The sequence below is a fragment of the Spea bombifrons genome, chromosome 2, assembly GCF_027358695.1.
Source record: "Spea bombifrons isolate aSpeBom1 chromosome 2, aSpeBom1.2.pri, whole genome shotgun sequence".
Taxonomy (NCBI): Eukaryota; Metazoa; Chordata; class Amphibia; order Anura; family Pelobatidae; genus Spea; species Spea bombifrons.
This window is the reverse complement of record NC_071088.1, coordinates 102,927,196-102,941,365: the sequence shown is the minus strand read 5'-3', so window position 1 is coordinate 102,941,365 and position 14,170 is coordinate 102,927,196. Positions and strand designations below refer to the sequence as shown.

The 14,170-nt window shown below is 35.3% G+C and overlaps 1 protein-coding gene across 4 annotated transcripts in view; it reads right to left on the bottom strand.

Annotated features, from left to right (window-relative positions):
- The window catches only part of DACH1 (dachshund family transcription factor 1), a 166,244-nt gene extending 152,640 nt beyond the window's left edge, over positions 1 to 13,604 (bottom strand). Inside the window, exon 1 of one of the 4 annotated variants that reach the window (XM_053455410.1) lies at positions 12,433 to 13,604. In XM_053455410.1, the coding sequence (XP_053311385.1) occupies positions 12,433 to 13,283 (851 nt within the window). In that variant the 5' untranslated portion in view covers positions 13,284 to 13,604. The remainder of the gene's footprint in view (positions 1 to 12,432) is intronic. The other 3 variants (XM_053455411.1, XM_053455412.1, XM_053455413.1) reach the window with 3 other exon arrangements.
- Positions 13,605 to 14,170: the final 566 nt, after the last annotated feature.

Here is a 14,170-nt window from a genome sequence, read left to right as displayed (position 1 = left end):
CATTTCTAAATTCAAATAGAGAAAAATTACAATTCAATTAATGAAGTTGGAGTCTGATGTAAATTTCTTCTCTTATGACATATTCCTCGGTTCATTATCTTATAATATTATTGATGCATGCACTTCTACTTCTGCTTACATAAAATACTTTGGCAATTTTCATGGTAAAGGGTTTAGTCTACTGTTGGCATTCCACAAATAACGATCATTTTTGTTGGAAATATGTCCCAAATGCTATACTATTTTCTTTTCTTGATAACAAGTCTTCTTCCACAACAGCCACATAAAAAAGATCTACCTAAATTCTACATTTTTTACTTCTATACACTATCAGTTTAATGTTTTGCCAGCAATTCAATATTTGACTGAACTGCTTTTGAAACACTGTTAAGTGTTTAATGGTTTTTGGGATAACATTATGAACAAATATGGGTAATACTCATACTTATAATTAGTCTATCCTTATCCAAATGGACCAAATACATAAAAACTTTATATCTATTTACTGTATTATCTTTAACCAAACAATCAATCTTCACAGTACAGATATATACAGTATCCTCTTAACTCAAGTGTTATATTTTCAAAATATTACATTCACCTACACTTGAAACAGACTAGAAATTTTCTTGTTTGCTTGTAATTTCTACTCTGTTAAACAAGTCAAAATCAGTCTGTGTCAATTGCCTGTTTTGTGTCATAAGAACGATTTTGTCTGTTTTGGACCACTTGCCATCACTGCTCTGTTAACATTGCTAAACTACGAGTGCATGACAAATACAGGGAACCAAATTGGTGACACCTCATGACTGTGCAATGTCAAAATGTCACTAATCTATCCATAATAAAGACACAGAGGCACGCTGAAATATAATGGCTACAGTGTTTATGAATACACTGCGACAATTGTATTGGATATTTAACAACCATATTAAGTTATCACCAAATTGGTAGCCTGAACCCTCCTTAAAAATTATGATATGTGGTCCTTAGGAGTAATATTGATGTTGCTGGGTGGCTGCCACTGTAATCTCCCCTGCACGGTAGCCACAATACTACCCACCATGGCCCAGATTCATGCAGAGTCCTGCATTAAGCTACTTTGCTAGCACCACATATGTTTGCTGTAGCAAACTCATGAGCTGATGTCAGACCTTAAGAACCAACACCACAACCACTTAGATTAACCTGAAAGTGAAATTGTAGGGGAAGGGGTCAATTCCTTGTGGCAAATTATCTATAGAGGGCTGGCATCTTTCTAGTGCTACCTTTTAAAGCTTAGCATGACCTCACTTACAAGTTCCTGTCTCACAAGCTCCTGCCTCACATGTGGCACTCAAGACTTTTGTCCAAATGTAATGAACCTTGTCTATATTCTGTAAATAAATGAATGAATATTGCATATGAGTATGGCTATGCTCCTTGTAATCTGCATGTATGAGATTAGCTGTGTGTAGAGCATAAGTCATCAGTCCAAGTGATTTATAATATTGGAGCACAGATGACAAAATATGATTTGGGCCTAAGATTCTGAGCATTTTGTCACTAATAATCATCAACTATTTTACTAGATCATATGTTGGCATGTTTTAATTTTTGATGTTTGACTTGAATTTACCACTTTTATGTACCTAAGCAATAATCGCATGGACACAGCCGTATTATAGGGTTATAACTCATAGCATTTTACTGATTATTTTAATTATAGCCTTATCAGCTGGTAGATCAGTCCAACTCTCAATTGTATTGTGCGCTTGAAAGGTTTCATAACAACTGTCAAGGCTGATCTTTCCGTTTAGTCAGGGATTAGCTTTAGACTCTCTCTGGAGAGTTTTTAGGTTTATGGGAGAAGAAGCCACCTTGTCAGTGAAACTTCCATCAAGTTAACATAGAGATGGTTTATAAAAAAGAATGCTTACGAGGTACCTGAGAGGTGTCTTAAAAACTGAAATTAGTGGTGAAGCTAGAATTGCCACCATTCCTGGACACCCTTTGAGAGGTGCACTTGGGATGTGGTCAGGGTGCTGCTATGGTCATGGCTTTTAGAAAGCCAAAATATTTGGTTTAGTCCAGAAAAGAGAAGAGACACGAAAGAGAAAGAAAATAAAATAAAGAGGAAAGACTAGAGAAAGAGAGGAAAGAAGGGTGAGAGAAAAGGAAAGACAGGATAGAGAAAAGAGAGACAAAAGAGAGAGGAGAGAACATAAAGAAAGACATAACCTGTGTCATACTGTAGAGCAAGTCATAGATCTGTATCTTGATGTTATTGAAATAAAGAGTTTTATTTAGCAGACTGTTTATCAAATAATGAATATGTGTAATCCATACTTAACAAGTAAGTATTCAGAGCATGTCATAATTTCACAACCTGTACTACACATTTATATTTTATCACTTTAAAAACCATCAAAGGAGAAATGCACGTTGAGACAGAAATATAGTAAGGTACAGGGCTGAAAAATTCATAAATATTCCCATCAGCTTCTGAACTGCAGGTAATATCTAATAATACATATTTACTAAAGAGTGAAGTAGAAATAAATGAGCATCGTTATGTGCGCCGTGTAAATAAAATAAACAAAACTGTAAAATCATACACATGAAGTAAAACATCTTTAAGGGTATGACCTAAATTCTGATTTTCTTTCTGTTTTTTTTATTAATTTCATTTTTTGGGGGGTTATAAGACATTCTTTGTTTTATAATGCCAATATTCTGTAAATAATAATTTGTGTAAATAAGAAAGACATTGCAAATGATATATAAATCATTTTTACACTAATTGTGAAAAGGATGCCAACCTGTGAGCTTAGGAAATAGTTACAAAAAAATGCCTTTTTTATTTGCCAGGTGATTAACAAAGACTGAAACAAGATGCTAAGACTCTTACAACTAAAATGTTTTGGGGTTTTATTTTATTAGTTCATCCCCCACTTAATCTTTAGAATTGTATAATGATCTGTAAGAAATACCCACTGCAGAAATACCCACTGCAGAACTAAACAGTTAAGGTTTGTACCTTGCGGGTAGGTATACAATATTTAGCATATACCTATATGACCAATATAAATTTTACTGCATATGCAAAATTCATTCCAGTTATATTTTATATTTAATTTATACAACTTTATTTTAGTAGCAGCCCATTAAGCTGGTTGTTTAGTTGGAGATATTGGAAATTGTTTATTACCTAATTATGTACTGTCTAGCTTTTTCATGATGAGGGCTGTAAACTTTCAAAATTCAAATGTTGGTGGGAGGAACCCTATTAAGACAATGACGCAATCTAATAAAAACTATAAAGTTTCCAGACAGACCGGGGGCCCATAAAAAGGCCCTTGAGGGCCATGTGCAGCCTGCAGGACTCCATTTGAATAGCCATTTCGTAATTGTTGTTTCGAGTTGTGGATTTTAGACCCCCAAGGCATGATATTTTTGAAAGGTTATCTAGATTTGTGTATTTGTGAATGGACTAGATGTTTTGGGCCTTAACGCATTAATGTGCTCCATTCTTATATGGAGATGGTAAATGATTTAAAGAAGAATTTATCTGTCATACAAAATGTTCACTGTGCATCTTTGGTAGTTATTACTAACGGCGACTATGTGTGTTTTGTGCACAAATCTTTCCTTGATCCTTGAAATGACATTTTCTCCAAAAATGCTTAGGTTTATATTTCTTATCAAAACTATATTTCTTCACTTTTGCTATAAATTAAGAAATGCATAGGAATAAAAGCTTCAAGACAGTCACATAAACATTCTTAATAGTTCCATCAGTCAGCATCCCTAGTGATTTCACAATTGTCTTTACATCGGTAGACTGAAGCTAAGATGTATTGTATAGATATTTATCATACAAATAGTCTTGTTGGAAAAGCTGTCTTCCTGCTCCACGTAAGGTTTTGTTTTTCTGCAATAATTCAGAAACATTTAGGGCAGCGTGTTCAATTCCATTTGCAAGAAGAAAAAAAAAATCTTTTTACCAATGGATTTAATATGAGCAGTGTTCTGTAATCGCTATTGATGTCATTGATAGCGATGTCTGTCCGAGATGTGACAGTTAGACAAAAGCTGAAATGTATTAAACATAGCAATCCATCATCTTGCAGATGGGAAGCAGGAGCCAGCAGAGTTCATACACAGTGACTACCCACTGCTAACAATGGTTGGAATGGTAACAGCTACTGTCGAACCTCGGCTCTCTTCACTGCATGTTCTAAATCACCAACCCTTGCTTCTAGACAATGCATTAACTATGGTGGAAGTGCACAGAAGAATGGAGGAGACATTCAACAGAAAGGAATTAAAACCAACTGAGCTTTCTAGAGTCACTGATCGGAATACACAAATATGTTATTGCATATAATTTGTTGTCTGCTATTGTTGAATACACATTATAAGATGCAACAACAAAAACTGCAGTTATCCCTATGTTCTTGACCGTGACCACAAAATTGTCACGGGAATATGAGTTGATAGATCCTGGAAAAAACTGCACATTTTTTGTAGCATTGGCTTAGTATATCTGTATGTGTATAAAGATACATATAAAACATAAAAATGTTTGGCGAAAAAGAAAAATACACTTATATTTAGTATTTCAGCCTTGTCATTTCCAATTTTCTGCTCTTTGGACATGCTTGTATTCAAATTCTGGAACATCTATTCAGCATATCAATCCTAATTAGACAATCTGTGTCTGGAAACGATGAGAGCTGGGTTATTTGCATAATTTAATCATAAATACTCAGTGATACATATTTCCAAATGCATTTGTACAATTATCTTTTCATCCTTAGGGCAACGGTATTAATATGATTAGGCAATATTTCTGGAAAAAAACAGGCAACTATGCACTCTTTTTAACTGCAGCTTAAGGCGATATGAAAAATTAATTAATTTCTGAGGAAAATCAATTTCTCTACGTGACCACATTAGACATTGCTAAACGAAAGCTCAAAGTCCTTTCTCCAAAAGAACATTTCCATTTCGTCTTCCAAATACTGATTGTTGAGCGAACATCCCAATAATTATGTTGTTAAGGGAACCAAAATGATTTTTTAACATTTCAATTAATAATGCCGTTTTCTACCACATATGTGCCCGGCGTCAACTGTAATACAACAAGATACATCAGAAAAACATTGATTGACCAATTAAGACAGAACCTTAAGAAATGTCACTAAATTTATTTAAATGGATATTATATAAATGCAAATGGCATTAGTACCAAAGACAGAGGTGATAAGATTACTTACGTACGTAATCTTTTTTTTGAATTTAATTGTTTATCAAAGTTAACTTAGTTTAAAACACTTGTCTCAGGTAGGATTGTGGTTGAAATAAGGCACCTGAACGCACAGACATATTTAAAAGGAAGACATTGTTTCATATGTTAATTACAAGAGAGGAAAAACACTCAAATGTCTCCTTTTTTTTGCCTCCTCAGATTCAACAAACATATAAATTACTAGATGCAAATTTCCAGCATTCATTTAATTTGCATGAAGGTGCTTGAACAAATTTTTTCGAATCTAAGAAGCTCATTTTTCATGCATTTTGTCTTTCATCATAATCTAACATCTGTCATTGCTTTTTGAAGTTATTATCGGCCCAATTCCCTTTTGGAAGTGGTTGCTGGGTGACCGGTATCTTAGCACCCACTTTGACAGGAACAGATGTGAATATGATCAAGAGATTTCCCGAGGGTGCCTCAAATCACAAACAACTTGTATAAAAAAAACAAACAGCATTCTTGTCGTTCACCCACCAAAGACCCTCGGATGCTAGGCAGGGCCTTTTTTATGCCATTTCAATTATCTTTTCACTATTCTTTGCAGTGTTAATCCCTCCCACACACAAAAAAATACCAAATGGAATAGAGTATGACATCTGATATTTCTGATATACGGTACATTTCTACAAAAGTACAATATAAAAATCAAGTACATCATGCATTGTTAATTTAATTATTGAGTACTGGTTATTAATATTATATCAGTTTAACCTATTGTTAGCGACTTGTATTCTGTCATGTGCCCATCCAGCCATTGGTAAATAAAATTCACTAAGCAGTGCACCGATAATATGAAAAAGTTAACACATTAAGCTGATATTTAACATTTTGAGTGCCAAAGGTGGCCTTAAGCCAATGAGTGTCTCTAAGGAGTAAACCTTTAGAGCTGAGGAGTTGTTGGATCACCCCCTGTCACGGAAAAGGTTGAAAGGTGAAATGGCTATTTAAGAATTTATTAGAATAGAAATAAACACCAAACAACACACACATACCCAACGTAGAATAAGTTTACATCAAACAACATTATATATTCTAATGAAACTAGTAAGAAGTAAAAATAGAAATATAATGCTAAAATAGAAAACATAATGTAACACTTTGTATGCCAAAAATGTGAGTCAATTATTAGATTGCAACACTCTGACTGACAAGGTGCTACGTGGTATTCAGACCTAAGAAAATTATTTATAATAAATGTTCCATTTTTATTGAGATAACAGCATCTGCAATCACATTCTGCTGTCTCTGTTTATTGTACAAATGTTCGTAATTTACATCAAGCTTTATTAAATAAAGACGCAACTAAAAATCCCACTAGTTGATAAATGAATACATAAATGATATACTTCCCTGTGTTTACTCTAATCTAACATGTTCTTATCGTACAACTAACCGCATGGCTTGGCATACATCAACTATTCAAATAATTATAAAATATATTTTTCTATTATTAATAATTATGTAAGTGCACCCACAAGGACTAGCTGACACTTTTAATCAGATATGTGTAAAAAATATATAAATGTGACCTGTATGACTTCAATAACAGGGACTGGGCTGGAATCTGCTGACTCCTTCCCCTTGGGATAACTTGTATAAATGTAATTCTATGATTTCATAAAAGCAGGTCAAGTTTCTTTCCCTGGGGGTTTTCTGGCAGCATAAAACATGGCGGAACTACCCCTGGTTAAAAGTTCAGATGTGCATTCACTTGAGGAACTGATGGTTTCAAAGAAAATCCATTAGCCTTATGCTAGATACTGTTTCATTACTTAATATTAGCCACAATAAGAATTGCAGTTGACTTGCTAATACTTTCAAATGTGGTCGACAGATTTAGCCTCAGATTGCTTAATAAATCTATTTGCAACAAAAGTGTCATACCAGCTAACTGATTCCATTCAGTGCCTCTAGGAACAAAGATGTTAAACAAAGCCATTTCAGCTGCTTCACAATGTTATTCATCACAGGCGTAAGAGGAGCTCTGTCAAACGATTAAAACAGCAGATTTTTAAATGTTATTGTGTAATTTATTTAAGCTTAAAGTCTGTCTCTGTTAAATTCCTTTCAATTTTGCTTTTGATATATGGAAATTCAGATGGACATAAGTGATAGATGATAGATAGGCATGTAGATGGATAGATAGACAGACAGATAGATAGATAGATAGATAGATAGATAGATAGATAGATAGATAGATAGATAGATAGATAGATAGCTCTCAGAATATAGAAGGTTACAAGGCAATGTGAGGATGAATGGAATTGTGAAATATTTATTTCCTGAGGCCAAGGGTAACCAAAGCTAATTCCCTCACTGGCTCCAGAAAGATGATACAGGATATGTGATATTAGAAAAACTACTGGAATATCAACACAAAAACACAAAAAAAGTAATTGATCAAGTAGATGCTGGAATAACATTTTAACAAATACAATATTTGTTTATTGGTGTAAATGTAATTTATTCACACCTCAATGCACTCTAAAGAGCCAGCTCAAGACAGGCATTTCTACAGCAAATATTTTAATATGACTGCGTCCAACCATTATTTTACTTTATTGAACAACTCCATCAATACCACCGCTTACTGAAAACGAGGCACTAAATATTATTTAGCTAATACTAAAAATAAAACAATATATTGTTTAAAATAAGAGTGCCTATGTTTTATATGAAAGATAATAATAATAAGAAGAAGAAGTTATTGATGTTATTATTATTATTAATTTTGTTTGTTCTGTTCACACTTATTTTGGCTCAGCTTTTTTAACCCTTCTTTATGGTGAAAAACTTCAAGAAGACATATGCGGCAGACATCAAACATTCACGTCACAACTTATTGAACCGCTACAGCCTAACATTTCCTGCGCAAACCTGTATTTAAGAAATAGAATTCATATGAAAGTCGGAAGCAAAACGTTGAATGTTACTGTATGACAGCACTTGTGACTTCTTGTTTGACCTTGGGCAAGCAGCATTTAATTGCGCCTCTGGCTATCCAACTGTAATTGAGTAGTAACAGAACAGCTATAAGTGTAAATCGGTTTGAGGGCCTTTGGAAAGGTAATCTATAGATACTAAATTCTGATTATGACAGGTGATATGGATTTTCCAAAGATATACTTTTTCAAAGATGATAGATCAACAAAATGTGACTTCTAGCTCTCATAAAATGCAACTGCTTCCTAGCTTAACCCTTTCAGCACCCTTTTCACAATGGATGTTACTGATGTCAGTTAAATATTGTAAGACTTGTAATAAATATCTTGCATAGCTACATATTTTGGTCATGGTGCGGGTAATCAAACACCAAGCACAATATCATACCAAGTTATCATACCCCTGTAAACCTTCTTTTTTAACAGTTCTGGTTGGACTGTGCAATAAAACAACACTAAACCTGAAATTAACTTTATTTAACCCTAACTGATCACTTCAACATGAAAAATACTTTGTTTACTTTGTTTACTTAGGTTTCTCAGATATACTTACTTAATATATATCATTATAATCCATACCATTATTTGTATAAGTGAACTGTGATAAAATATATTTGATGCCCTTTTGCTTAGCTTTGTTTTGTATAATAGGAACATCTACCAACACAAATAATAACAGATTCTAGAATATTTTATACAAATGATATTTGGTTTCCAAAATTAAAACTAAAGATAATAATCAACAGATCCTTGCTCACTCTATGAAAGTGCAAATATATAATATTAATATTATAAACATGGTATGTATTTTAACACATCATTAATACTTAAATAAGTAAATAACCAGAACAAAGGTTGACACCATTTAGGGCATATATTCTCTTACATATGAGAAATAAACTGAGATAGCACACTACATTTTCCAAAGTACAACCACGTCTTTTGTACTTTTAATACAAAAAGTTTGAAAAATACATGTTTTTTTTTATTATATTTGTTACAATTTTGCATCAGTCAGTTTGACTTCTTGCGATAATACTTCAATTTTTCAAAGTACAATAATATGTCAAGATATGGAACCTGCAATTGAATAACTGCCAGAGAAAGTCTCTAGTTTACAAACTATATATAAAAGAGTGTGCAAAACAATAAATGGCGTTAACAGTCGTACTTCTAGGTGTACCAAATTTCCTTTCTCTTTAAAGAGCACACTAAATTATTGAGAAGTCTACGGCACATTATGTAATCTACAGCATGGATTGGACTGCTTTGGTAATACCCAACAGTCCAAACGTTAATGGTTTTAAATGGCTTTTACTCAAAACTTCAGCCTCTGAAGCAAATGGCACTTATTTGTGGCTGGTTATTCTTGATAAAAATGTTTAAATAAATGTAATTTTTAAAAAATGATTTTAAACAATGTGACCAAATAAAACCAGAAAATAAAAATTGAAAAAATATAAAAGATATTACCAAAACGGTTAATGTGTAAGAAATATACTATTTCTAACACATATATTCAGATTTATTTTCAACCACTTTCTTTTTTTGCTCTCTGGAGTTTATAAATGCACAGCTAAATTTGCTGTGTTCGCCACAAGTCAGGTTTCAGTGACCTTGATAAAACATGTACGACACAATAATAAATGAGAAAGGTGGGGGTTAAAGGTCAAAACCACAAGTAATGTTATGATAAACATGTCTGTTAATTAACTGCAAATGCAACTTGTGAGATATAAATGCATTTGTAAATGGAATGGAAAGCATTGGTTTTTTTAGTTTGCATACTTTAAATACCACTTGTATGACTAATAGTCTAACAAATTAGCAGAAAAGTATAAAATTATACAAAATTCAAGAACAAAAGTTCAAGTGCCATTTAATTTTTTTTTGTTATATATTTAGGGAGGTATTACATTTCAGTAATACCAGCATTGATAGTATCATTATCCATGTGAATGATTAAATAATTGCCAGATTGGATAACCAATAGGTTTGATCAGCATAATCAAAATAGCAAAGACCTTCTCAGCTTTAAATAAGTGATTAACCCTTAAAATAAAAAAGATAAACTTTTTTGAACTTTAAAGTTGAAACATTCTGATGTATCTGGATATCAATGAATAAAGATATAAGAGATAATAATATATACATTATGTTATAAGATCACCGATGATTTATCCTAAGCTCATACAGCATGAAATGGTTTTAGGGACAAACTACCACATTTGTCTGACCAGTAAGTATTAATTTAAATAAGCAATGTATCTTATACATACGTATCATTGTGGAAATCTCTACATAAACTATTGACACTATATGAATAAATGATACTAATAATAATTACAATAATGATATAAAGATCATATCTCGGGCAAAGTCCTAAATGTTGAACAATTAACAAGTACATTCCACTGGTTACCATGGTGATTGGTCCACATTGAGAACTTTGCCCAATAATTATGCTTTGTAAATATGGCCTATGGTTTCAGACTAGTTAACCAATATGAACAATAATTCTGCCATTCTGCAATTCTGCATGGATAAAAATTCATAGTTTTGCACTGATCCTTTAACATTTAAGTATTAAAATACTTGTTTGATATTTAGTAGAATAGCACATTATCAACTTTTTGTTATTTTTTTTTTTTTGAGCAGTCAATTATGCCACTTTTGAATACTTTCCCCGTGCGGTAATAAGTATACTAAGATTCTTGTATTTAAGTTGCATAAAGTCCCATAGACAGACAATGTTAATAGGTGTTGCAAAACTGATGCTTTCAATTTGTATTTGAAGTCAATCGGATGCATCCAATGAGCCCATTTCCTTATTAGAATGCTTCACTGACCTATCTAGACTTGCTTTTCACATGTACTGTAATATTACAGCATAATAAAATCTTCAAAGGGTCATTTAATTTATGGTCTACATCAGGCACTGGCACTATAACTATACCCATGCCTCATGGGGAAAGACAGCTTTCTGGTGTTTGGCAAGGTCACTTGCTATTTTTTTTTCCTATCCAAACATCTAAATCCCATGTGAATCCCACTAGCTGACTAATGTTGATATCACAACCAAATAAATCCCACCTTATGCTAAAACCTGGTTTGCCATATGCTACAGATGAAAAAAGGAAAAACAGTGCACAAAGTCCCCTTTCCCCTTGAGTATACCTTATTTGAATTGTTTACTGGAGGACACTTCTGACTAGCTTTCAAGATGACTTTGGTAAATATTCAGTCATATATATATATATATATATATATATATATATATATATATATATACCTTTATTTTATTGTATTCCACTTTCAGTGATTTAACTTGATCTACTTTTTCACCATTATGATTTCAGCAGCACAAAAGCTTAACAATGGTTAGCCTGTTCAATTACACACAATCTAATTATGAGATAGGTACATTGAAAATGGAGAAAGTTAATTCATTTGGTAAGAAACAGCACAGATGATATCTTAGCGTGGTTATTTTCTAAAGCAACACACTTCAACTAAACTAATGGAAATAAGAAATTGTTCTGATGTAACCCTTTCAGTACCAGCAGTGTCATCAATGCAAACACACAGGGCCCTCAACGTGTTAACTAAGACACAGTTTTAAAAAGTTCCATTGTTCTCTGGAGATTTGTAGAGCCATTATAAAGAAATGATTAATTTATGTTCTCTACAAATTGTGCATTCAACACTTTCATACTTAGAAGAGGGCTCAGTGACATGAGCATGATATGGGTCTTTACCTGTAGGGAAGGTGTGACTCCAAACAATGATTTTTTGAAGAACACTTTAATTGGATCCTTTAAGGTGCATTGTTTAAGCAAGGATAAAACATGTAAGACACAACTTGAAGCTGTATTTTAACTCCCAGGTAAAAGAGAATGAAGATAAAAGCTCCAGGTTCTAGACTGCTTTCACGGTTAGTTTAAGTCATCTGTTGCCAGGGGCACCTGCAACATGTTACCTGGAACTCGTTTGGTAACTTGTAGGATAGTTGTATACTTGCATATACTATACAAAGCTTCCTTCCTCCATGCACAGCCCTAGCTTACCTACACATTGACACTCATTGCGGGTACATTCCAACTTCACTGTATAATGTATAGTTAGTAAGGACCAGTCTAGACTGTGCACTAGGTGCCACCACTAGCCCCACTAAAGACAACCAGCACTCACCTGGCGTTGGTGCAGTCGTTGTACAAGGTTTCAAAATCCTTCCTGGAGATAAGTTTGCATCGGTTGACCCCGGGCTGGATAGCACCCAAACCCCTCAAGATCCGGACCTGTTCCACATTACACACCACTGGGGTGATCTCCAACCTCTTAAGTTTAGTGTAGACTGTGTGCAGCCCCCCAACCAAATGCTTCAAGAAAAGGTCAAAAGCTTGGGGCAGGCAGATAAGCTCGCAACCTTCAACTGTGAATGAGGCCACCTTAGCACCCCTCAGGTCCACCATCCTGCACTCATTGTTCTGAGGGATGTTCTCCACGGGAGATGGGGTGGAGTAGACAGGTTTCCCTGGTAGGTTGGTGCTGAGGGCACTGCTGCTGCTGCTTGTTGAGGTGGAGGTAGTGTTGGTGGAGGTGGTCGGGGTGCTGGGTAGAGGGTTGTGATGGTGGCTGCTGATGTTGTTGTTAGTGCTGTTGGTGACCAGAGTCTGGTTATTGCTGCAGTTGTTGCTGACCCCGTTGCCACCTCCTGTCCCTGGGCTGTTGGTGATACTGGTGGAGGTGCTGATGCTGGATGTCACCGTGGTGGCAGCAATTGGCTCCGCTCGGTAGAGACTTGGCCCAGACGACGAAGGAGCGACAGAAGGAGAAGGGGAGGAGGAGGACGAGTTGTTGGAAGAGGATGAGGAGGATGCAGACGTAGAGATCGCTGCCTGAGGTGTCACCAGCTGAGTCGGTGGGATCAAAGCTGCCGGCACAGCCATGGTTACATGCGAGTACCTCCCAGAGCAATACTTCTTAATGCTGCAATACTTGGGGAGAAAAAAAGTTACTGGAGGCTCAAAGAACAATGACATAAAAAAATCATAAAAAGTTCTGAGCGAAAGCTGTTATGTAATCAGTTAAATATTTAACAAGGGGGAGCGGTGAACCCCCCCCCCTTTGTCCACACAAACAAAAAATGAAAGTCCACCAGGCAGCTGTAGCGGTGTTGTTTGTTTGTCCCTCCGATGGGGCTTGGTGTATGTATGTGTGTGTGTTTTCTCCAGATCTAGTACAAAGTTGGGAGATGGAAGTGAAGAGGAGGAGGAGGAGGAGGCTCGCAGTACTCGGGCTCTCTCTGGCAGCACATTGATCAAAGACTGAGAAGGAATGACAGAGAGAAAATGAGGCTGAAAAGTGCTGGCTGCTCTGTGGACGGGTTGTTGTTGTCACACGGTGCAGAGGGGGGGGAGGAGCTCAGCCAACTTGCAGTCTCCTTTCAAGCAGCTCCGTAAGCAGCCCAGGGTGATGATAAGGAACCACTGGGAGCACAATTCAGCACTCACAGCATACACACACACACCACTACTCCATGCAGACCTTGCCCTCTGCCACCTCTGCCATGCCATCCCCGTCTACCATAAGCAGGCTATTGATCCCCCCACCCACTCTCCAGAGTCGGCCACCTCCCCCTGCATCTCCATCAAACCACCATAGCATCCCCTGGTGTCTAAAACAACCTGCACTCAGGTTTACAAAGGAACAATTGATACTGTTATCAAGTGGGGAATACCCCTACAGAGAACTTGCTCACAGGACAGCAGCCAGATACCACACTGTTTTGTAAGCATGTTTGTATAGTGATATCTACATGCAAGTAATGTGAGTTACCAAACTGGGCTGACCATATCAGTGATTGGTCACTTAATAAATTAGTTACATGCATTATAAAACTAAGGTTTATTAGTAAGAACTATCAATG